Source organism: Nelumbo nucifera, chromosome 4, assembly GCF_055504915.1.
Source record: "Nelumbo nucifera cultivar China Antique chromosome 4, China Antique-T2T, whole genome shotgun sequence".
In the NCBI taxonomy this organism is placed as follows: domain Eukaryota; kingdom Viridiplantae; phylum Streptophyta; class Magnoliopsida; order Proteales; family Nelumbonaceae; genus Nelumbo; species Nelumbo nucifera.
The window spans coordinates 33,842,118-33,868,547 of NC_142652.1; the positions used below are offsets into that span (position 1 = coordinate 33,842,118).

General features: G+C 35.9%; 1 protein-coding gene across 2 annotated transcripts; it reads left to right on the plus strand.

Annotated features, from left to right (window-relative positions):
* Window positions 1–4,771: 4,771 nt before the first annotated feature.
* LOC104607342 (phosphoglucomutase, cytoplasmic-like) lies at window positions 4,772–25,357 on the plus strand. Of its 2 annotated transcripts, XM_010272963.3 has the most exons (19): window positions 4,772–5,149; window positions 5,261–5,362; window positions 7,015–7,096; window positions 8,193–8,248; window positions 8,925–9,038; window positions 9,182–9,244; window positions 10,923–11,042; window positions 11,142–11,242; window positions 12,356–12,415; window positions 12,525–12,624; window positions 14,900–15,057; window positions 15,170–15,265; window positions 21,566–21,629; window positions 21,782–21,863; window positions 21,955–22,130; window positions 22,226–22,302; window positions 24,215–24,347; window positions 24,867–24,983; window positions 25,072–25,357. In XM_010272963.3, the coding sequence occupies exons 2-19, from the start codon at window positions 5,282–5,284 to the stop codon at window positions 25,141–25,143; spliced, it is 1,752 nt and encodes a 583-aa protein (XP_010271265.1). In that variant the 5' UTR covers window positions 4,772–5,149; window positions 5,261–5,281; the 3' UTR covers window positions 25,144–25,357. The 2 variants fall into 2 exon arrangements, with proteins under 2 accessions (XP_010271265.1, XP_088759362.1); XM_088903236.1 differs by lacking the exon at window positions 4,772–5,149 and having other exon boundaries at window positions 5,195–5,362.
* Window positions 25,358–26,430: the final 1,073 nt, after the last annotated feature.

Sequence of the window (26,430 nt, forward strand, 5' to 3'; positions counted from 1 at the left end):
TCAATTTTTCGATTTTTTGGTTTTTCATGAGTATTCTTAATATGTATATTTTAAAAAATGGCTATCGAATCATTGTTGGCCCGGATGGTCAGATTATTCGGCCCAAAAAATGTTCAGGCATCTGGTGTCATTTAGGGGTATTCACATTAAATGTCAAACAGACCATACCGATTAAACTGGCCTGACCCAGCTCGAGTTGGTCAGTTTTTTAAAACCACCGGTCGGTTTCAGTTTGTATGAAAAAATAAACCAACAATCCGGTTCGGTTTCAAACCAAATCAAACCGATCCTATATGTTTAACTGCTTAAGTAATTATTAATTAGTCCCTACCCTATATGTTAAAGGTTGATATATTTTATTCGTGTTTTTTTGAACTTTGAAAAAAATTTGGTTATTTATGATAAAAACTAAAAATATAAAATCAATACAAATATAATACAATAGTACAATATTTAATTCAGTTTTGTATAAATTTAAATATATATTGACAAAAAAAATCAGTTTTACATAAAAAATAATTGATTTAAATATATATTTTGATTTTGATTTAAACTGACTAAACTGATAAAACGACCCTTCATGTTTGGATCGATTTAGCTTCAGGATCAGTCGGTTTCGGTTTAGTCAATAAGTAAACCGACTAGGTCGGGTCGGTTGAAGAAAATAACTCAAACCGATTCTACTTGACCCGTGAATACTCCTAGTGTCATTTTGAATTATTATATCCTTTAACAAAAACCATTGACTTGGTTAGCAATCAATGACCCGTGTAGACAGTCAAACCATCGACTCATTCAACCCGTTCAAACAAAAAGGTCGAACTGTGATGACCAGTGGACAGTGCAGTTCTAGTTCCGGGTCAGTTATTAAAATATTGCTTTAATTAAAAACCAGAAAAGTAAGATAATTAAAGTAATTCCAAAGATCACATAAAATTTCAAGGACAATTCTAAGCTTTTATAATTCTAAAAGACAATCAAAAAGTCCAAATCATAAAATAGCAGTCATCAGAGCACCTACGTCTCTCCTTTTCTCTTAGAGCCCATTGTAAAGTGACTGACGCGAGAGATAAAAGGAAAGATGCCTTCAATTCCTAAAAGAGTCACAGACTGAATGAACGTGTAGTGAAGAAGAGATTATTCGAGAAGCTGAATATTCTCTATCAGTTAGAATTCTATCCGGTGTGCGCTACAAATAGGAACTGATGTGAGACAATGGTAGAAAGCAATGGATTCTAGAGAATTCATTGAAATTCATATAACATTGGAGTGAATGAATCACCTTAATTTGTCTTTGGCGATTCATACACTCCAGTCCAGATACTGGAACCGTTTTGGCAATCAGTTTTCGGATTAAAATAAAAATGATCAATACTGTTATTAATTTGGGTCAATCAGTTCGATGGTTTAACTGTTTGGGTCAATGAATTTCTGTTAAATTTATTAGTTTTTAATTAGCAAAAAAAATGGTTTGAAGTGAAACGGAACCAATATCTGGACTGAATTGTAGGTTGTGCAGTTCAACTATCTGGATCAACGACAATTCGAAAACCATGATATTATACAAATGGGCTGTAAACACAAATTAGTAGGCATATATGAACATTTTTCTCATTCACTTTTTGTCTCTGGTGGTGGTGGTTGCACCTCCTCCTAATGGTTTCGGATTTATACAATTGAAATGACTACTTGATCTCTGGTATTCTAGTAAGGTTGTGTGGTTCGGCTCTTGTTCTGGGGCGGAGCCAGGGGGTGGCGGAGAGGAGCCATGGCCCCCCTATGCTTTCTTGGTTTTTGGCCCCCTTTATCCATGTTTTTTAGGTTTTGACCCTCCTTAAGAAAAAATTCTAACTCCACCCCTACTCTTGTTTAAGCCGGAGACTGGGTTTAATTCCAAATGCATCTTAACTTATTGGCTGGTTAAGTGGAATAAAGTTCAGTTGAAAGGGCTGTTTCTAATTTTCTATGCCATGTAGGGGTGTTCATGGTCTGATTTGGAGATCTTAGACCAAAATAGTAAATTATGGTTTGAAAAATTCTTAGACCAAATTAACCATTTTAATATAGAAATCAAATCAGACCAATCTACTATGATTTGGTTTTGATCATTCCATTGGACTTAATCCAATTATAAAACCCAAATAACATGTATATCTACATGAATAATAAATATAATTCAAATATCAAATTGAAATGCTAGCAAATACCATCTACTACTATTATGTAAATTACGTTTACACTTTCTCAAAAATGAATAGCTCATTGGGCATCAAAAAATTACAATTTAAAAAATTAAAATAATCAACAATAATGTACAAAATGTTAAATGCATACATGCATACATATGATTCATAAAAAAAATACACATACATATGTTATTATATATATTATATACATTAATAAATATTATCATTAATAATTCAGTTTATGGTTTAATTTGGTTTATAAAATTTAGAAAATTATATCAAACCAGAAAATTACGGTTTAAAAAATTCTCAGACCAAATCATTTTAAGGCCACATGCATCAGACCAAACCATTAATTTGGTTTGATTCAATGCAGTTTGGTGGTCTAAACCATATAGGCATATAATAAACACCCCTAATGCCATGCAAAGATGTGGTGTTGTTTTGGTCAAAGTTTTTGAACCTCTATTGATTCAGACGGTCGGACCATTCGGCTCGGGAATCAGTTCCGTTTTATTTAAAACCCGGTTTTGATAAAAAATTGAAAATTTTAATAAACTATTGACTCGGGTGGTCGAGCCGTCAATCCATCGACCCATTCAATGGTTTTTAACTGTTTTTTATTTTTAATTATTTTTTATTTTATTTGTCAAAACGAGCTATCCGTTCAAACCGAATGATCACACCGTTGACCTATAAACTAGTGGCCAGAACGGTTCCATTTCTGGATCGTTTTTTAAAACGTTGGTTTTGACAGATCTTCAAAAGTCATAAGATCGAGAAATGGATTAAACCTAATGATCCATAGTTTAAAATTAATGTTGATGGGCAACCGGTTCCATATGGTGCCATCTGTCTATAACACTTGTAAGATGAATTTATTCATATTTACTTTAGACAAGTGGCTATTCATCTATTCAAGAAAATTAATGTATCTAAAGTATGGTTGTTTCCATGGTTTTTGAACCTTGGTTGACCCAAATGGTCGGATTGTTCGGCCCAGGAACCATTCAGACAATCGGTTCAGTTTTACCTCAAATTTGGTCTTTGGTAAAAAACCGTTGAATTGGTCAATGACCCATTGACCCAGGCGGTTGAACCATTGACCCATTCAATGGTTTTGGCCATTTTTTATTTTTAATTTTTTAATTTTTGTTGTTAGAACGGACTATCTGTTTGAATTGGACAATTGAATTGTCAATTTGGAAACCGATGGTCAGAACGATTCCATTTTCGGGTTATTTTTTAAAACCATGGTTGTTTCTATCAAATATAGGTTTTTAAAGTTTTAACTTAGACACATTTCTCCCGTAGTTAACTCTACCCACATTTTTTGAAGTGGATACCCACTATTGGTCACGTATTCATGTTGCAATCACTGCCATCACAACTAGGGGTGCTCATGGTTTTGGTTAACCGAACCGTGGGCCTTTTTTTTTGTAACTGAACTGGTATTTACTGATTTTTGGAAAACTAGTAACCAAAACCGAACCAGAACCAATTGGTTTACTGGTTTGATTAACTGCCGGTTCAGTTTATTGATTTTTTTATTTTTACAATATATATTATAAAAATATATAAATATAATAAAAAATTATAAATATATATAAAGTATTATATTTTAAATAATAAATAATATATCGCATATTATACATATATTTACATATATATAATGCATATTTATTAATTTATAATATATAGAAAATATATATATATATATATACCAGTTGGTTCGGTTAACCGTTGGTTTTCTATATTGGTTAACCGAAATCAAATTGGTACATTTGTTTTTTTTTTTAAAACACCGAACCGAACTTTTTTGGTTTTTTCTCACCCCTAATCACAAGTGTCCTCTCCATTAACAAATTGAAAAGCAAACCAATAAACAATCCACTTCTCATATTGACATGAATAATAACATATAAGTATGGGAGATGTTCCTGATGTGCGGCTGATACATGTTGTGAGATTGGTGTGAGGAGCACTAATGAAGTTCCAAAAAAAAAACCATCAATTAAAAAACAAAGAACAAATTGCACAAATATGGAAAATATATAGAGAGTGTAGACTAAGTAAAAAAAAATTAAATTGAAAAAAAAAGAAAAAATAAAATAAGAGTTTCATCAAGGAGAAGAACGTAGAAACTATATACAAATATTAGGCTCAGAATGCAAATATTTCTAATGCATGTAACATTTTAGTTCAGTTTTGCATGTATTTGGTAATAATGTATTTAAATAAAGACATATTTGCATTCATTTAATGTAAAAGGTTGGATTCTAGTATTAAAGATTCATGTTTACATTTATCACAACTGAAAATCATTTGACAAGAATACAAAAATATATTAAGGCTCAGTTTGAAAGGAATACAAAAACAAATTTATATTATATAAATAAATACAAAATAATATAAAATACAATGTTTTTTAGTCTACAAATTTGAATTTATACTCCTTCCGAACTGAGCCTAAGAAACAAAACCAACTTTACATCTACGTGAACCACACGTATTTCCGTTTGCACTCCTTCCAACCGGAGACCCCAGAGATTACGAATAACTTCACCCGAAAAACTTTTGAGCAAACCCATTCAACCAATAAGCAATATTAATTTGAAACACTAACGAGTAACCTCTTTGTTACAGTGAACTCTGAGCAAAAGTTCAGACACCCACTCCCCTGAACTGAAATAGATGATGGTGGTGGCAGTTTAGAGAATTAAACATATCTTCAGAGTTTCATTGATTTTTCTTTCTGGCAGCGAAAATGCGAAGAGAGGCACAGGGGAGAGGTAAACCGGTTTATCACTTTTGACGTGGACTCGAAAAATAATCTCTTCGAGTTAAAACGCAGTGATCCGGAGTGTTCACTGCGTCTACCTAATAAAGTCCTATTCCTAAGTTCTAACTGCCAGCAGGGGATCCGGACTTCCAGATCCGAAAACATTTCGTTGCTTCTTTTGGTAAAAATTTTCATGGTTTATTTCTAATTTTCTATTTTTTATTCGTTCTTAATACTGGGTTTCAGAGTTTGTCTGGTGGGCAATCAGAATTTGATTGAATTGTTGTTTCAGGTGAGGTACGACCGTACGAAAATGGTTCTCTTCACGGTTTCGAAGGTCGAGACTACCCCGTTCGATGGCCAAAAGCCAGGAACTTCTGGTCTGAGGAAGAAGGTGATCCAGATTGAGTGAAGTCTTTTCTTTGTCATTGCTACCTTTTTCTTTTCTAGTCCCCCCGATTTTAGTTCTATGTTCTTGTATTTTTTTTTTCTTGAATCATATTGGTTCTACTGGTATTGTGATAAGCTTATTTATTTTCTTATTGATCGAGGCATTGGTTCAACTTCTTGAAGTAGGCGTATTCATTCTCATGGGTAACTGGGCGATGGATCTTCTGATGGGAATCCATGTCTTTGAATTGCATTGATATGCGTGTAGTTTTATTGATCTAATGGTTGCATTTTGTTTGGAATTTCAAGTTTTTTACGTAGGTTCGACGCCTCTATTGGTTTCTGATTATTATTATTGTTGTTTTTGCTGCTGCAGTTTTGTCAATTTCTTGCATTTATTTCTTTTGTGTTTTGGCTGCTTTGTTGCTGTATTGTTTTCTTCTTCTTTCTATAGTATTGTTCATTTGGCTGGCTTCTGTTTATTTGGGTGAAGCAGAAAATGAGATTTTCTGCTGAAAAGCTATCTATCATATGGGTAGGATCATTTCATAAACATAAGTCCAGGTCATTGATAATTCAACAGAGGATACAGCTTTTATAGAAAAATAGGTTGCTGTAGAGGACCTCCAAATAGTTGGGATAAGGATTTACTGAGTCAAGCTGATTTAGTAGAAGAGTTTTTTTTTTTATCCCGATTATTGCACCATTTCCAGAAGAGTTCGGATTTGCTCCTCACATAATTGGTCCTCAAACCCACCTTGCAGGTTTTGCAGCTGTATATCTGAACATATCCGTACTTGTATGTTTTTATTCATCGGGAGATGTTCCCAATGCATGGCTGCAAAGGCTGTGAGGACCAATTTTATGAGGAGCAAATCCAATTTCTTTATAGAAAACTTCTTATTTTGAAGGATCAAAGAAAATTCATTAAAATAAAAAGAGAATACAGAGAGAAAGGTGACAAGAAATCACCCCAGAGAAAAGACAAATTCATGGATTGCTCTCTTTTACATGATTTATAATTTTAGTGTCATAATTAAACACTATCTCTGTCTGCCTCTGTAGGGATGGGCACAGTTATCTCCATTTTTTTTTCTTTCTTGTTGTTTCCGCTAGCTACTAGTAGGGGCGACTGCATCTCTGTGATATAAATATTTCCTGCTGTAGTAGTAGGGAAGGAGGTAATTGAAAGATAATATATGGTACACATGCAGTTTGAAGGCAGAGGGAGATTCGGGAGGGATCCTTCCCTCCTGAAACCTGTTGCTTGGAAGAAAGACCTGTGTAAAGAATCCTGTCCTTCCTCCCTTACTTTGGTTGGTTGGTTGGATTAATCTGTGTACCAATCTGTCTTTCCTCTCTTCCTGTTGGTCGGTCGGTTAGAAAAAGTTGTCAAATTGTTTTCTTTTATCCTACTTAGTTCAGTAACTATTTGTCCTATTTAGTGTATCTTTCCTGCATTTTAGATGAGCTAGTAGACATGTAGACATTCGGAATACCTGAAGGTGCTTTGATGAAGAGGTGGAGGATAAAAATAAAATCTCTTTTATGTGGATATTACTGTTGATCCAAAATTGTTTTATTGCAAGATTTTGATGTGCCTTTTTAATTGTGTCTAATAGTTCTACAATGACATTGGGCAATATACCATTTCAGGTGAAAGTGTTCATGTATCCAAACTACTTGCATAATTTTGTTCAATCAACATTCAATGCACTATCAGACGACAAAGTGAAAGGTAAATGTTCCATTATTTTTGATACGTCTTGCATTCTCATCCAGTTTTGTTGGATGTTATTTAGTTTCTTCTCTCATTATAAGTAGATTGTATAACATTTTAAGGTTTTATGGTGATTGTCATATGTAAACTTAATACAAATTTCTGCAACTTATTTAGAGAGTTTAACAAGCCTTACACCTATGTTCTAATTACAGTTTAACGTTCATGTTGCTGATTTGTTTACAACTTCCTATGTGCCTCTAAATCCATTAGGCTGTAATTTATGTATGAGGTGGTTTATTAACCCCTTTTTTCTTCTATAGTATAAATAATTCTCTTTTACTTACAGGAAAAAGGATGCACTGGACAAAAGCTGTTCTTTATTGTGTCTCATTATGCCTCTTCTTCAGTGTATTATCCTTATATGGGATTTGTGGAACTTCTATGGTAATTTAGGAATGGAGCTTCATGAAAAAAAATAATTCATTCCATTTCATGGAGCATACAGATGACACAGGAAGTGGTGGCAGCATCCTCAGGTCCCACTGGAAAGGGAGACTCCATAAGATCAAATATGATGGAACTAGTGCTAGGCATTGGGGTGGGGTAATTTATGACCTTTCAAAGAATTGTAACAGGAGGCTGCTCAAGTGGTGGTGTGATGCATGGGAGCCCTTAGTAGATAGACCATGGTAGCTGAGGCACTAGAATGAACACTTGAGCATCTCATTCAAAAACACTTCTGAGAAAGCTTGTACTGTTTCCCTCCTGCATCTTTTGAACTGTACTATACCGTTGCCTTCATTCCTAAAAAGGATCCTTCTTTTCTTTCCTAATGGTAAAAAATAAATTTGATTGTTGTCATTGATCTAAAGAGAAAAATATTTGATCATCTCAACTGGGGGGTTATATTATTGGTGAAAGCCCTTTTTAGAAGGTATACTGGTTAAACCATATTTAAATATAAATGACAAAAGAACTCTACTTTCTCTAGCCCAATGTTGTTAGTCAATTATTATACCCACGTTGTTAGTTACTTCTCTCACATCATAACACTTGGTACTTCCTCCTGTTCATTTCTAATAGTGTAGAACTACTTGCTTGTGGATTCCAGGTGCCACAATTGTTGTTTCTGGTGATGGACGCTATTTCTCAAAAGAAGCTATTCAGGTATGTTTGTTACTGTATATATCATACATCTATATCACTCAATCCTTGTTGATTCTGTTGATCTGATGTTTTTCTGAGTAACCAGCATAGTTTCAATAAAAAATGTATCATGAAACAACAAACAATTTATAAAGAAGTTCTCATTTGAGGGAATAAATTTCTACTATTTTCCTTATCCCTTTATCCAACATCAAGCTCTAAATTCTGTTTCATGGAAGCAATGCTGATCGTCAGTCTTGCAATTGCTTTCTGTAGTTAAGTTGCAAATTTTGTTTTTCAATTCTTTTGACTAGGTATTTTCACAAGGTTTCTTTCAATGTTTGAAATTGAATTATACACTGTAACACCTTCTTTGGATGCCTTTTTTTTGTTGGTTCTTCTTTTGGAAGGTGGTGGTATATCCATATATACATCTTTTTTATCAGCAGCAGTGGCAGTCGTGTATATATGCATAATAAAATTTTAAATTGTTTTGAGGTCCATATTTTTGTTTCATATTAGTTATATCATTTTGTTATCAATTGCTACTAGAAATGGTAGGTACTTCTTTGTTTAACTGGTGTGCTGTATTGGAATCAGTTCCAAATGAGTCATACATGTTTATTGGGGTGTGTATGGATTCCATGCTGTCCATTTTATGTTTTAAATGCTAAATTGTTTTCTTGATAATTTTCAGATTATAATCAAAATGGCAGCTGCAAATGGAGTAAGACGTGTTTGGGTAGGACAAAATGGATTACTTTCAACTCCTGCTGTATCAGCTGTGATTCGTGAAAGAGTTGGGGCAGATGTGAGTTCATCTTTTTGCTTTATAGTTCAATCCAGTAAATGACCTTAGAATATTTTGCTACCTATGCCTTGCTATATGCTTCTCTCTTGGCCATTTGGTTAAGCAAATAGTCATCATATTCATTAATAGATCTTCAATATCAGGGATCCAAGGCATCAGGAGCTTTTATATTGACAGCAAGTCACAATCCAGGTGGTCCACATGAGGTATGCACAAAATAGATTAGTTCATATTTGAGGCTGCCTAACAAGGGAAATGGTTCAGTAGTTCAGTTGATGGTTGCTACAAAACTATTTCTTTGACTTCAGGCACAGTCTGAAAGTGGAAGCTGTTCCATGCTTTGTGCTTTTAACAGTGTTAGGGTTGAATTGAGAAACTGGGTTGATTCTTTTTATATCCTTCATATTCTTAGCTTATTACATCGCTGGACTTGGAAACTTGATATTCAGGAATATTCTCAGTTCAATTTCTGCCAACTGGCCAAGGAGTAGAGCCTTAGAGGTTTTAGTTGAGCAATCTTCCTTCTGTAAACTAAGTTGTAAAGCAAACTAAGTGAATTGTTGAATAATTTGGAATATCCATTTATGTTGTATTCCTATTTTCCCATCCAGAATATCCAGTTGAAGAGAATTGGGGTTTCATGTGGGTTTCTTTACTGAAAGACCAAGTCATAGGTGCTTTGGCCAATGTATTTCTGCCTCCACTGTAATTTTTCCTTACTGATAAAAAAATTAGTATTGTCAACACCTCATTGGTTGAACTGGTGAGTGGTATACCAAGGTTCAAAATTTCGTTACATATCGGTTCGTATTGGCTGATACGTATCGTATTGGTGACCCACCGATACACCAAATATATGAGCTTTGGTGTTTTGACCTGTTTCAGGGGGTAGAGAAGCCTTAAATCAACCCCTCTGAACAGGTTTTGAAAAAAAAAAATAAAAAAATAAAAAAGGGGGTGTGTGGGGTCGAAACACCTGATATGCCCCATCCAGCGTATCGGTGTGTATTGATACTTGGAACCTTGGGTATAGCCTTGTGAGCAATTTTCTGAAAATCATCATTGTAGAGAAAGTTGAATTGAATTGAATTGTGAGTCGTATCGTAAATCATAAGATAATTTCTGTTTATACAAACTTATCAAAAGTTAAGAATAGTTCTCCTATAAAACATATAGAAAACTGATTTTATCCCTTGTACATTAGAAGCCTAAGATGATATAATCAAGTTTGACTTGAAAGTCAAATAACCCACATACAATGGCTTTTTAACCTACATGTAATGGAAAAAACTGAATCATTATCATAATTGTCATCGCGTTATTGTCATCATCTATGCCTTGTCCACATGAATCCTGTTTTTTCCATTCAATTCTGTTTAGTGCAACATCTTATCTTAAATAACCTAAATAAATCATTTTCTAGTAAGGGCTTTAAAACAAGTTTTTCTTAACAAAACTAAATAGAAACAAAGAAATATTGGGAATTGCATCATAAATTGTAAGAGTTTGGTAACATTTCCTGTGAGCTTTATGGGTCCTGGTTCTCTATTATTTTTACAGGCTGAATGATCTAACTGATTGTATCAGTAAAAATAATCTAACTAATTATTAAATTAGTAAAATTGTGACCTATGAGCTTTCTTTATTTCTTGTGTGTGTGTATGTGGGGGGAGGGGGGGGGGGATCTAGGTCTGACAGCAGTGTAAAAGAATCACAATTTAACCAAATCTTAAGTTCTTTAAGGCTTTTTTATTTGAGTATACAAATTAATTCTTCTTCTCAATGATATAGGTCGACTCTCCAGTGTCTCAATTCTGCTGAAATATTACAGAACACATACATGAGGTTTAATGACGTTGCAATTATTTCTTATCTTTATATCAGGATTTTGGAATCAAATACAACATGGAAAATGGCGGGCCAGCTCCTGAAGCTATAACAGACCAGATTTATGAGAACACAAAAACAATAAAGGAATACTTCATTGCAGAAGACCTTCCAGATGTATTCCTATAAGCTTAACATCAAGTCTACCCTTTGAATATCATAACTGTGTTTTCTTTGATCATGTTCTTATATTACCATTTTCAATACTTTGTTTAGGTGGATATTTCTACCATAGGTGTGACAAGCCTTGGGGGGCCTGAAGGAGAATTTGACATTGATGTTTTCGATTCAACTAGTGATTATGTGAAACTGATGAAGTAAGCAATCTTTTCTTTTTCTTTTTTTTTTCAATTTTTTCAAGGAATGAACAAAGTTCTAAATTTCTATTAATTTCATGCTTCATTGTTCTGAACTTGATTAAACATGATAGTGATATATGGTCATATAATGATCACTCCCAAATCCTATGTCATTAATTTATACATTGATGTTGATGCAGCTGAACCTTTTCCTCTCATGGAAAAGATTACATTGCATCTTGTATCCATGGATCAATCCTCCAGGTTAAGGGAGTTGTAGCTGCTGGAACTCTTACATAATTTATATGCTCAATCATATATGAGTGTAATGATATTTACACATACTTACGGGTTTAATCATATTTACACATTTATAAGCATATAGACAAAATGAAAAGAATTTGCAGTCTAGTATGCCACTCTAATGCATGTAGGAGAGGTGCTGGGGGGAGTAAAATGCTGAAAACAAGGACGATTGTGAGAACACCTAATTTAAAATAGCCTAGAATCTGGAATGCCTATTGAGACATGTCCACTGACAACCTCAAAGAAACCTGTTTGAAGTTATTCATTCATCACTTGTCATCCCACTCTCTAGCAGTGCCCACCCCAGCAGGATGCATCATACATGAGTTCATACTCCACTTTGATGGAAGTTCCTGGGGCAGATGGAATTGGGGCTATTTTTACAGGGCTGATGGAAGTATCTTTTGGGCCTTTAGTGGACCCATTGGCATTTCTGATTCCATGAGGCTGAAGTGATTTCCCTTCTGACAAGCAGGCATAGGAACTGATAGACAGCAGGACTTAGCCTCCTTATCCGTTGAAGGGAATTTTGTCAATTCAATTAGATGGAGTAAAGGGATAGGAAATGGTCCTGGAAATTTTACTGAGAAATTGCTGCCAAATGCTCAGAAGTTTGTTAGCTGAAAAATTATGTTTTACTGTACAGCTTATCACTTGATGCTTTTATGTTGTCATTAACTTCAAAGTTATGCTTTTCTTGTCATTTAGTTTTACATCTTTTATGACAATATTGGGTTTTTCCCAGATGCAATATAATATCAGAGGTCCATGCATGACCACTTGGTTGCTTCTTATCAAAACTTCATTCTCTCCTCACTTTTCCAGGTCAATTTTTGATTTCGAATCTATCAGAAAACTGCTTGCATCTCCAAATTTCACGTTCTGGTAGGTAGAGTGGATAGCACTTGGATCTGAAGGAGCATATGTTTAATCTTGCATAATTTTTATAATATTTATAGGATTGCTTGAATCCCCTTTCATTTCTGTTTCCCAGTTATGATGCTCTTCATGGAGTAGCCGGAGCATATGCAAAACGTATTTTTGTTGAAGAGCTTGGTGCACATGAAAGTTCACTATTGAACTGCACGCCCAAGGTATTTCTGACTTTCATGCATTAGTGTCATGTTTGCAAGGTTTAAAATTTCGTGACGTATTGGCTGATACGTACCATTTCAGGATGGGCACGATACACGGAACGGTTAGAATTATGTAGTTTTGCAGTTTTTTGTTGTATTGGACTGATACAGGCTTGTATTGGCTTTGCATTGGTCCATTTCAGGACTGTATTGGTCGATACAATTCCGAAATGGACCTATACAAGGTATGTATCAGCTGATTAGGTGTGGCAATTTCTCACCCAACCCGCTGAACCCACCCAACCTGCCCATTTATTTGGCAGGTTGGAAATGGGTTGATCACCCATTGGGTCAATTTAAATGGGTTGGGTTGTGGATAACCATTGGGTTAACCACTAAAGATACAAGTATTAATTCCTTAATCCATTTTTTTAAATTTTCTTCATTTGAGTGAAATAATTATAATTAATGCATTAATTTTCTATTAATTATTGACTAAAATTAGCTTTGCCTTGAATCAACACACTTCACCAAAATCGACATAAATCCAAATCAACTTGACTTGAGTTCGGGCTAGTTCAATTCGATCTAAATATGAACATACCCAATCACCTCAATTCGGTTCGTTTGGGTCGATCAGCCCAGTCCGAACCCAACTCGATCCATATCAGGCTGATCTGGGTCAACCCAAATCCGAAATGGTCCCAGATAGACTGGTTCAGTCAAAACCCGACATGATCAGACTCGAATCCTGGTTGCTTGCTTGGATTTGATTCGGAGTGTACAACCCTGCCTAAATTTGGACCGACCCAATTTTCTTCCCTTGACCCGCTTCGGGCCAGTTGATTCAGTCCCAAACCCGTGCATAACCTGATATGGGTTGGTCCAAGTCAACCTGTCATTGACTAAACCGGCCCGGTCTGGTCCAACCGGACTGATCCGAATCCAAACAGTTCAACCACTCTTGATGTGATTAGCTCGAACACCATCCAATTAGATAGTTCAAGTTAGTCTGACCGGTTTGAACCTAAGTGGTTCGATCAAACCCGAAACCCGAACATAGTCAAATGGCTTCACCACTTGTGTAAAAATAACATGCATGTAATGTGATTTGAACCTTCACCACTTGTGTAAATAACAACTATTATTACCACCAAGCTATGACCAACTTATATGTCAAGTGGGAGTTGGTTTTTTGTTTTAAGTACATAAATATAAGATTAATGGGTTTGGGTGGGTTAGATTGGGTCAAGGTGGGTTTGGGTTGAACCCAACCCATTTAATTTTATATAACTGGGTCATTAATGGGTTAGTGGGTTAGACAGGTTGGGTTGAAGCCCAACCCAACCAGCCCAATTACCACCGCTACAGCTGATACAACCTGGATTTTAATATCCCTCATTCCCTCCCTTTCTACTTTTTACATTCAAATTTAAATTTAATTTCCCTCTCCTCTCTCCCATTTATATCACTTTTAATTAAGCCTTTGAATTTGATACGTCATTAAATGTTAATATCACTTAATTAAATGCTAGTTTAAATCACTTTTAATTAAGGCATTTGAGACGCCATTAAATGCAAATTTAATTAATTTTAATTAAGTCAATATAATTAATACACCACCGAAATAGCTTGTTAAAAATCATAAGTTGAAGGTAGAAAGTTTTGAACCTTGATCATTCATTTACAACACCCATTAGTCCACCACTATGCATACCTTAATTATTTGTCTTAATAATATGTATTTTGATTCTTAAGTAGTCTTTCTTCTCTTAGGTTGTCAATACTCAATAAATGCTAAAATTTGATTATTAAAATTTATATACTAATAAATATAAATGCAAATTATATTTGTTTACTAAAAATTAAGGTATATATTATAAATATTATCTAAACCTATATATAATAAATATTAGTATATACACACACATTTTAGTTCTTCCATTTGTTTTCAACGGTTACCAATTATGTCCTGATACTTTATATAAACCATTAAAATATGTTTTTTTTTTTATGTTTAAATAAACTAGTTATAATCATATAAAACTCGTCTTTATTGTTGTTAATATATTTTTAAGGATTTTTTAGGGTATCCATACATATCTTGATTTTTTGCCTGTATTCATGTGTATCCAAGGTGAATCCCGATACACCTCTTAAAATTACCTTTCTGATACACCTTGCATTTCTGTTACTTTGAACCTTGCCTGTGTGCTAAAAATTTTTGGTGGTTATTTTTCTTAGGTTTTACATTTCTTTTTGGTTTACTTCATGCATGGCTTGGTGAAAATAGGAGGACTTTGGAGGAGGGCATCCAGATCCAAACCTGACCTATGCAAAGGAGTTGGTTGAACGCATGGGATTGGTTAAAACAAATTACCAAGATGAACCACCAGAGTTTGGTGCTGCTGCTGATGGTGATGCAGATCGTAACATGATCCTTGGTAAAAGGTGTGGTCACACTTGACTCTCAACTTTCCTTGCAAAGCAACACCTACAAGTTGGATTTTTTATGAGGCCTAGCATTTTCAACTTATATTTCTGAATCCTTCTTCAATGTCAGGTTTTTTGTGACTCCATCTGATTCTGTTGCCATCATTGCTGCAAATGCAGTTCAAGCCATCCCTTACTTTTCTGCTGGTTTAAAGGGAGTTGCCAGGTATGTATAGTGATCTATTTTTTTGGATCAGCAATAAAGATTTCATTAAATTGAAATATGTTAACAATACAATTCAAGACTGGAGATCATCCCTAGTCTCCCTTTAGTTACAATCAATGCCAAATTACAACTCTCCCAAAACATTTGCTCACTATAAACCCCTTGTTTTGCTAGAACATCAGCAAACCCATTTGCTGTTCTTTTGATCTGTCTGAAAGTAGCTCCAACTTCTTTCACTATACTGCCAATCTCCCTTATCACTTGTTTATAAGCCCAAACACCAAGACTGTTGTAGCTCATCTAGGAAATAACTGACTTTGAATCACCTTCCACCTCCACCTGTTGAAGCCCAAGTTATTTAGCCAATTTCATCCCTTGTAATAATGACATAACTTCAGCTTTGAAGTAATCTCCATTCCCACTCCTGAATACATTTCCATCACCCAACCATTCTCATTTCTAAAAACACCCCCAATTCTTGAAGATCCAGGATTGCTAATTAAGCTTCCATCAAAGTTTAGTTTTACTTTGTTGCATGGAGTAGGCTTCCATTCCATGATAATGGTTTCCTTTACTGTTGAGGACTTTGCCACAATGTCATCTACCGAGACATCTTTGAAGCCCACCATTGTTTCACCCAATATTCCACTTTCACTTTTATGCTATCTATTATGTCCTCTTTAGTCTTGTATTTCTCCTTAAAAATCCTTTCATTCTTTTTTTCCCAAATGGTCCAAATTAGATTCATGACTAGTCATCCTTACATGGGATTTAAGCAATGGTCCTACTCCGATTGGGAAGCCTGTTGAAACTTAATTTCTTCCCTTGGAACCCTTTCAATGTAGTTGGTAACATATGGTCCCTCGGGTATATTATGGATTCTTAGTTCAATCAGGACAAGCCCTAGAAACTTTCCTGTGAGTTCCTAGTGCTACAAAGAGTCCTCTATGTTCATTCTAGACTTTGTAATTATTGAGAATCTGTTGTAATGTAAGGACTTTTTGGTCTTTGTCTTCTTTTGTATTTGGGCACCAAATAGGGGCACTGTTGTAATTTGTTCTTATAATACAAATATTTTGTTTTGAGGGTGTGAACAGTAGCTAACACACCTCCTTCGAACAAACCCTTTGACTCCTTTTCTTCCTCTCCTCCTCCTAATCTTACAACTTGGTATCAAAACCACTCTTGGTCGTGGGAAGACATTTGTTGCTGACCCAAACTCTAGGGGGGACCAACTCTTGAATTTGATAGGGTTTGGTACACCATGAGTTTAGAGACATTTTGGTATGCTTCTTGTAGTCGTTTGAAACTTCTATGAATTGCTTTGATTTTTCCAAGCAAAAATCGACTAAAAATCTAGATTCGATATTTGGCCTTTTCTTTGCAATCTTGAATAAGTTTTCTACATGAAACCTTATTTCTTTAGCTCGTTTTAAGTTTTTGGATTGGTGGGAAGAGGTCTCGTATTTTTCTAAACCTTGGAAAATTTTTGGAAGTTTTTTTCTCTGCCCTTATTTTGCTACTAGCCAGTTTTGTCCTTGTTTTTGGCTTCCAACCATGTTTTGACCTATTTGTTTGGGTCTGTTGTGTGTTGGTTTGTTGTTGGGGTGCTTTTTGGCAATCGAGAGGTATAGAGTAGTCCAAGGATGTGACGGATACTTTGAGCATGCTTCCTGGAAATGTGGACAGGTAGCATGATAACCATACTAGAAACTTGATGGGACAAACTTTCTGTAGTGGTCCCAATCAGCTAGACTTACCTTCATAGGAAGAGCTAAGCTAGGATTCATTATAGATAAGGAAGTGAAGCCAAAGCTTGAAGATCCCAAATTTGTTAAGTGAGAGCAAGACAACTTGTTGGTAGTATCATGGTTGGTCTGCTCAATGCAGCCTCACATTGCCCGCAACTACATGTTCCTATCCATTGCCAAAGATATTTGGGATAAAGTTGTTGCCACTTACTCCCAGACTAAGAATACAACTAGAGTATATAAGCTTTAGAGGGAAGCTTGTCGTATGTGTCAGGGGGAGAGATCAGTGGCCATTTATGTTTCTTCTCTATAGTCACTTTGGGAAGAAATAGATCACTTGAAGGCTCAAGAATGGAAGGACCATGAAGATGGTGAACAGTACTGGAGGTATATTGAGGAGAATAGAGTCTTGGATCTCTTGGATGGTTTGTATCCTGAGTTTGACTTTACAAGGCAACACATTCTTAGTGTAGACATTGCATCTTTTTCAGTCACCTACTGCTTAGTGCAGGGGGAGGAGAGTAGGAGAGTTGCTATGGTGTAGCCTCTAATGATTAAGCACTCAATAAGCACAAGCAAGCACACTATCAATGAAAAGCTTGAAGATGTCTCTAGTAGTGTGCTTGCTTGTTTAAGACAAGAAGGAAAGGTAATGCCCCTTGGCTTGTTTGGTGGCCAAGGGGTATACTCAAACCTATGGCATAGACTATTAGGAGACATTTGTTCCTGTGGCTAAAATGAATTCTATTTGGGTGATTATGTCTTTGGCTGTCCTCTACTCTTGGGGACTTACAAGAATAAATTTATATTGAATTGCCTCTTGGAGTGAACTTCTCTAATAATGAGGGGAAAGCTTTTGTTGTCTAAAGAAGGCACTGTATGGACTTAAACAATCTCCTAGAGCCTAGTTTGATATATTTAAAAGGGTAGTTTTGAAGATTGGATTTTCACCATCTCAAGAAGATCATACTCTATTCATGAGAAGAGTTAATGGACGTGTGACTATGTTGATTGTGTATGTTGATGATATTGTTGTTACTAGGGATGGCATTTCAGGAATTACTCAGTTAAAGTCCTTTCTTGCTTTTGAATTTGAAATTAAGTATCTTGTTGATCTCAAATATTTTCTTGGGATTGAAGTTCCAAGTTCAAAGAAGGGGATTTTTATTTCATAGAGAAAATATGTTCTGGACTTACTCCAAGAGGTTGGGAAATTGAGGCTAAGACCCCAATTGATCTTAATCACAAGTTGAGTGCTACTGATGGAGATGTTCTGCCGGACAAAGGAGTTTATTAGAGATTGGTTAATCAACTCCTTTACCTCTGCTTAATTAGAGATGACATATCCTATGCAGTTGGTGTTTTAATAACTTAATATATGCATGAGCCAAGGACTTCTCACATGCAAGATGTCAAAAGAATTCTTGCATATTTGAAGGGATGCTTTGGTAAAGGAATGTTGTACTCTGACCATGGGCATTTGACGGTTGAGGACAGGATTTGTCGATGACAGGAGACCTACCTTTGGTCACTGTGCTTTAGTGGGAGACAATGTGGTAACATGCAGAATACAAGGCAAATGGCTCATGGATTGTCTAAGTTGCTATGGTTAAAGATCTTAAGAGATGGGAATTCGAACTGATACTCTAGTGAGACACTACTGTGACAACCAAGCAGCTATAAACATTGCTCATTATCCCGTACAACATGACTATACAAAGCATATTGAAGTAGACCAAAATTTCATAAGAGAGAAGATAGCTAGTGGAGAGATATGTCTACCCTTTATGAGATTAGAAGACCAACTTGCTAATTGTCTCATTAAGGGAGTTCACAAGCCAAAGTTTGATAGTTTTTTAGGCAAGCTGGGCATGATGGATATCTATGCTTAGTTTGAGGGGGTGTTGAGAATCTATTGTAATGTAAGGGCTTTTTGGTCTTTGTCTTCTTTTGTATTTAGGTGCCCAAATAAGGGCACTATTGTAACTTGTCCTTATAATACAAATATTTTTTTTCAAGGGTTTGAACAGTAGCTAATATACCTCCTTCAAACAAACCTTTTGACTCTTCTTCTTCCTCTCCTTATTCTCTTAATCTTACAAGTTGAACCAAAATACTAGAGTCCTAGTGCAACTAGGATTCATTCCTAGGAGTTCCAGTTCAACAAGGTTTCTTCCTATACTCATCCTAGTGTCACCTAGGGACTTATATAGGAGCCCTAGCATTATTGGGATTTCTTTGCTAGAGTCCTAGTCCAACTAGGATTCCTGGCCAAAGTTTCATTCAACTTAACTTCTTGACAGTGACATTCTTCTCTTGTCTGAACTCCGAAGGTGTAGATCCCTTATTGAACAATCTCAAAACCATAGAATCACTCATAGACACCCAATATACAAAGTCTCCTAGTCGCAAATCTTCAACAACTGTCCATGGCATGTCAAAGTGGATGTTCATAACCCTATAGTCCTGGAACTTCTTAGGTCCAAGGACTAAAAAAACTTTGCATATGATAGTCTCAAACTAGATCCTATCAATGTGTATCCCAATACACACCCATATGGTACTTTGGAGACTCAGCTCAATGGCTGAGGTCACATCATACCACACCATCTTATGGTAACCATCCATGTGCTAACCTTATAAGTAAGTTTCCCAGACTTACTCTTAGTTAGGATATTTCAGGTCTATAAGGAGCTGGGTCATCCAGATCTCCCATTGGTAAGTCTCGCTTATCATTCGAGTGCCCTATAGTATTACCTAGGGACCTATCAGTCATAGATAAATACAACTATAGATAGAATGCTTCATAAGAAAAAGTCTCATTTTATTAGTAAAGAGAATCAAATACAATGTACATTTGACTTTGAATGAACACATGGAAACCCCATTTCCAACAAGCAATGCTCCAACCATTCTCAGAAATACCAATGTTGGTCCCAGCTATCTGGGGTCTTGGGAGGGGTAGATTGGATACGGTCCTAACCTTTGGCATTTTTTTTTGCACAAACTGGCCTTTCTCAAACTTGAACCTGTATTCTCATGCTTCCCAGCCCGAGATTTTACCATTACACCAAGTAATATATACCATGAATACTTCTGTGGTCAATTGGAAGAATTGGTCTATCATTTGCTTATCCATTTTACAGGAACCTACAGTATACGGATACATTTTTTTGAAGCTGTTCAGAAGTAATTGGGCCTGTCCAGAAGACTCGGTGACCTTTTTCTCATCTTGGTGGATGAAAGGGTTGAGTAGAAAAGGGAAAATCCTTTGGCATTTCACACCGGCAGCAATATGTTGGTTGGTATGGACAGAGAGTAACAGCAGAACCTTTGAAGGAAAGTGAATGGAGTTTCTTGAGTTAATTGCCAATATTGAGAGGCGCATCATTTTTTGGGCATGCAGCAGAAAGGAGTTTTTTGGAGTCTCCTATAATGACTTTACCATTCATTGGAATAGTATCTTATGGGATAATGATTTTGCAGTATAATCTTTTTGTATAGCTCACATAAGGATTATTTGCTATAATTTGTAATTATTTTTCTCTGAGGGAAGCTCTCCGTCCATACTTTAATACAACACAATACAATACCTTTTACCTTTCAAGTAAGCAAACCATGAATACTTTTAATCACAACATGCCACAACTTGTCAATATCCAAAGGAAACTATCATAATCACTTCCTCAGTAGAGGGGTCAAATTGCCTATCCCCAAGCATCCTTATTTGCATCTACACAGTATTCCCCACTTATAAGGTGGTCATTTTTGGACTTACCCGAAGACCACAATAAATGCCTTGTTATGCATTCCAACTTTTCTATCTTGAGAAGAATTCTTGATAGATAGAAATAGACTAGGATGTTTACAAGGTAGACTTAATTAAAGTTATTTGGCCTCCTAGTGAGATATAATTTTGTTTCCAAGTTGTCTATCTCTTAGTGAACTTGGTCTAAGACAGGATTCCAAAAAAAGTATTTGACCTTTGATTACCACCTAAGCAAAGTCCTAAGTAGGTTAAAGGCAAATCAGAACAAGCACATCCTAAAATGTTGTCATAAGATACCTCCCTGCTTTTCAAATTTATGCCCCCCAAACAGCTCTTCCCTAGGTTCACTCTAAAACCTGATATGGCTCAGAGCAACTGACAAAGAATTCTAGATTCCCCATCTCCTTGTGGACCCTCATCCTCACACAATGAACGCTAATGCTTTCCACAGATAATATTTTTTGGCTAATCTCAAAGATCCCCTACTTGGTGAAGTATCAGATTGCCACATTATTCCTCCATGTGGCAGAAATATGGCAGGTTATGTATGGAAGCTTCATAGTTGACTTAGATTTTTGTCAAGTTGCATTTTTTTGAAGGAGCATATTTTACATAGAATATTTCGAATGTTGCCTAGTATTTTGCCACCTTTTTAAATAGGATGTAATTATCTTTTATTGCATATCATTACATGCTTCATTAATAGTGCTAAATTATTTTCCACTCAAAAGAAAAGGTGGTAATGGAGTAACTTGATTATTTTGGTTTTGTTGCCTGCAGGAGCATGCCTACATCAGCTGCACTTGATGTTGTGGCAAAACATTTAAATCTCAAGTTCTTTGAGGTATCTTGTAATACAAAGAGTGTCCCTACTGGCTGGTTACCTTTCTCTGTTCCTAAAGAATTTAAACAAAGAGTGCCCCTAAAGTAATTCCTCTTCTGATCAGTTTGAGACTTTGAGAGACCTTATTTGGTTACATTTCTCTGTTCCAACAGGTCCCTACTGGCTGGAAATTCTTTGGGAACTTGATGGATGCTGGGTTATGCTCAATTTGTGGTGAAGAAAGTTTTGGAACTGGTATTCAGAATTTTCAGTTATGGAACCATCTTCTAGTGTATTCTACAATACAAAAACCACCTGCATTTTGCCAAGTTTTCTTTCTTTACAGGTTCAGATCACATACGTGAGAAAGATGGAATTTGGGCAGTATTAGCCTGGCTATCTATTCTTGCCTTCAGGAATAGTGACAATCTCAATGAGGGAAAACTGGTGACCGTTGAGGACATAGTTCGTGAGCATTGGGCTACTTATGGTCGCCACTTTTATACTCGATATGACTATGAAGTATGATACATATTTTCTACAGTTTTAACATTTCGGTTTCCTTGCAATAACAACCATGCATTACCTGTTTTTAACTTTTCCAAACTGTTGTGAAGAATGTTGATGCAGGTGCAGCAAAGGAGCTAATGGCTTATTTGGTCAATCTTCAATCTTCGCTTCCTGATGTTAACAAGTATGCTACTTCATGTTCCAAAGCTCAGAATCTTGTCTCAAAACACTTATTTATTTATTATTATTGTTATAATTATTTGTTAATAACATAAGTATGTTCTGTTGTCTAGGAAGAAAATGGAAGGAAGTAAAAAAAGTGATAAAATTTGTTGGATGTTTTTATTATTTATTTGTTTATTTGTTATTAAGCTATCTCATCATGAAAACAGAGAAGAAGGCTGATCTTTGAATAGAAAAAAGAATGGATCTGCAGGGTGCATTGGGCCTTTTCATCAACTAATATATATAGGCTAGTTCGCCATATTTTTTCTTGACAGAAAGATAACAAGATGGCTCCATGTGCTCTGTTTCATTATCTGGATTCTCTAGTGATGAATCAACAATTCAAAGTGTTTATTTATTTATTTTTGAATGCTCTGGATGAATCATGTTTATATATAGCACCTTGACTAAGTTCTTTGACTTATAGTAAGCAGTGTTTTGAAAGGCGTGAGGCACTCCCAAAATGCCCTGAGGCGTATGCCAGAGGTGCTGACACCTCTGTGGTGTACACCTCAGGTGCAAGAGGCATACGCCTCATGTGCTTTTTTCATGAGGTGTGCTAGAGGCGTATGCCTCATGCGCCTCATGCAGACCTCATATAAAAGGACTGAAAAAAAAAAGAAAAAAAGGAAAGGAAAGGAAAAGAAAAGAAAGGAAGGGAAAGAAAAAGAAAGAGAAGGAAAAAAAAAGAGAAAAGGAAAGGGAAGGGAAGAAAAGATAAGGGGAAAGAAAGTGGTCTGCCCCTGGCCCCCCAGACCCCTTCAACTAGTGCTGTGCATCTTTATTCTTCCTAATATAAAAAAATTTGCATGAGGTCTAAGTCTAACCTTATACTAAATTTGGTCCTGAATGCTGCTAGTACAACTTCTTGCTCAAACTAGTTCAGCAGACTGCATCAGTTCATCTCCTTCTATGTTATGCCAAAACACTGTTGGAGCTTGACTGGTGAAATACTTCCTGCAGTTCAGGTAAAACTTTGGTTGGTACAATACTCAAAATATTTCAGGCAATTTCAAATTCCTTGTTTAGTTTCCAGATAAATGAAGCAACTCATCAAGTAAACATATGCGTGGTATTTTGAACTTGGATTTTCATCTTAAGTGAGCAGGGTATTGGGCAATCAAGAAAAAAATGTCCAAAAAATGATTGTGGCAGAAATGTGAATGTTGAGATGGATGAGTGGGAATGTTAGGACAGGATCAGAAGTGAACTTATTTGAAGGAACCTAGGAGTAGCTGCAATGGGCAATAAAATGAGGGGAAATAGACTAAGATTGTTTGTGCATTTGCAGAGAAGACCATCTACAGTACCAGTAAGAAATAATCTGTTAAAAGTTGAAGGAGCTAGATGAGCTAGGGGCAGACCAAAAAGGGACATGGGTGGAAGTTGTGGAAAATGATTAAAGGATCCATTGTTTAAAATTGGATATGACAATGAATGGAATGGAATGATGGAACCAGATTCATATAACTGATGACTTATTAGTTGGGACAAAGCTTAGATAGTGGTGATTGATGATTTTCATCTTAACCTTTCTAGGATAGCAACTTTTTTTTGGTATCATCTCATAATGCAAAAAAAACAATTGCTTAATGGACAATTATACTGTGAGCAATGTTCACAACCATGTCAGTCCTGCTACATTTCGTCCTCAATGGAGTAGTCTGAATCTGTCTTTTGCCTTGGGTTTAATAGTAAGTTAATGCTTGCTGATAAAAAAAAAATAGTATGTTAATGCTTCTTCTTGTGGTTGGCAGATTTCTTTTCTTGTTTAATGTTCAGTCTGATAACTCTGCTGCATTTCTCTGATTTGTAGTGAAATCTGTGTTATTGATACAAAAAGGGGGCTTTGACGTTTCTTTTCTCCACAGGATTACAAAGGGAATACGATCAGATTTACCAGATATTGTCCAGGCTGATGAATTTGAATATAAAGATCCTGTTGATGACTCCATCTCAAAGCACCAGGGTGTAAGATATCTGTTTGAAGATGGATCACGATTGGTAAACCATTTCTGTCCATGCCCCTTATTATTTGGATATTAAGTTGTGAGAACAGATACTGATAAAGAAAATGTGTTGTGAGAGAGGATAATGTGTAATTTGGATAAGGATGGATTAAAATTTTCTGTCATGGATATCCAACCTTTTAATAAAATTCTTGTGATATTTTTAGAATCTCTGAAGAAGCAATAAAATGTTAGTTTAATTAATCTGGAATTGAAAATATCAGTGGATACTACTGTTTCTTCTTTTAGTTCCTCTGAATATTGTATAAGACTAAATCATATGCATTTCTTTTCCCAAGTTCTCCCGTGAGAACGAGACAATATTGGTTAAAGGAATGCAATACTAACTTTCTGAAAATTTACAGACCATAAGATTTCTGATAGCTATATGTATAAGACCGAAGCTGAGACAAGATTTGGCTGTAACAATATTTGATATGAAACTCTCTCTCTCTCTCTCTCTCTCTCTCTGGTTTCCTCCTTAACATCTCTTGCACCATAAATTTCATTCCAGGTTTTCCGTCTCTCTGGAACTGGCTCAGAAGGTGCGACCATCCGTCTTTACATTGAACAATATGAGAAGGATTCCTCAAAGACAGGAAGAGATTCTCAAGAAGCACTTGATCCTCTAGTAAGGATCTTTATTTCCTTCTGACAAGCCTTCATTCCCTAGCCTTTTGTTTATATTGGAACTGACCTTCATTCCATGTTGACAACAGGTGGAGGTTGCTCTGAAGCTTTCTAAGATGGAGGAGTTCACTGGCCGATCTGCTCCCACTGTAATTACATAGATTGACTGCCGTACAGCAGCAAGGTTTTGATATTCAAATAATACATCTATATCATAAGCAGTACACCAGTACTGAGAAATTCAGTGAGTTAATCTTATGTCATACGATTTGTTCCTGCCATGTGCCATGAATCAGTATGGGAGAGTGTCGAGATTATATGGTGATTCAAACTTATCCAATTATTATTATTTTGATTTTATGTTTTTGCATGCAAGTCATTTGGGTACATTCCAATTTGGATACAAGGGGGGCAAATCCCCCTAATTATTAGGAAAGAAGTACTCATAGACCTGCCAATCGGGTTGGGTTGGGTCAGGTTCGAGTTGGGTCAAGGCATTTTCGGGTTGGATTGGCAAAGGTTAGACCTTAACCCTAAATATTTAGGTTAGGGTTGACCCCTAGGTGAATGGTTTAATCACCCGGGGCAGCTGTTCTTTGACCAAGTCAACAATTTTTTTATCAAAAATACAGGTTTAACCATTTGGTTCAAACAGTTTGAACGGTCAACCTTCCATAACAAACACTGTTTTGAAAATGTTGGTTTGGAAATAGGGGACCCGGTGGTGACCCAAAATAGATTTCAGGTTGGGTTATGTCAAGCTCCCTTCTATTTATCAGATCTAAATAACGTTTGAAAGGGCAAATTCCCGATCCCTTTTTCCCTTTTTTCTTTGTACGAGAGAAATTTTTGGTTAATTAAAAATGGTATGTGCCCAAATCACTCTGTAATAAAAAATCAACTGATGTGATGTATTGAATTTATTGCAACTATCAACATGTTCGCATTTCACGGAGGTCGCTGAACATGGTCGCAGTTAATGCGAGCTCTCTGTATGAATGATTATTTCTTCTCTAGGGATGTTCACCGTTAATCGCAGGTAATGCGAGCTCTCTGTATGAATGATTTTTTCTTCTCCAGGGATGTTCACTGTTAATAAAAAATGGAAAGTGCCCAAATTGCTCTCTCTCTCTCTCTCATGGTTCATGTTTGAAGGTTTTTTATATATATAGGGCAGCTGCAAAAGCTGAGGTATAATCTAGGAAGCTGTAGAGCTCGAGATAATAAGCTAGATCTCCCATGTTCTATTTTCTATTCCAAATGGGCTATTGAAATTTTCGTTATTAGTATTATGTAGTTGGCATTCAGGGGAATGAGAGGATATCGGTTTATTAAACATTGTAACTAATCTTGCCCAGTGGAAGGCAAGTTGACAGCTGGTGTATCATCGACATTGTAAACTATAAATATGTTTCCGGTTCGACCATTTTCAATGAAAGAATTCATTC

Coding starts and splice junctions, on each gene's coding strand:
- LOC104607342 (XM_010272963.3), top strand. CDS start 5,282: ATGGTTCTCTTCACGGTTTCGAAGGTCGAGACTACCCCGTTCGATGGC. Junction 21,630..21,781: donor TAAATCTCAAGTTCTTTGAG/GTATCTTGTAAT, acceptor CTGTTCCAACAG/GTCCCTACTGGCTGGAAATT. Junction 24,984..25,071: donor AAGAAGCACTTGATCCTCTA/GTAAGGATCTTT, acceptor TGTTGACAACAG/GTGGAGGTTGCTCTGAAGCT.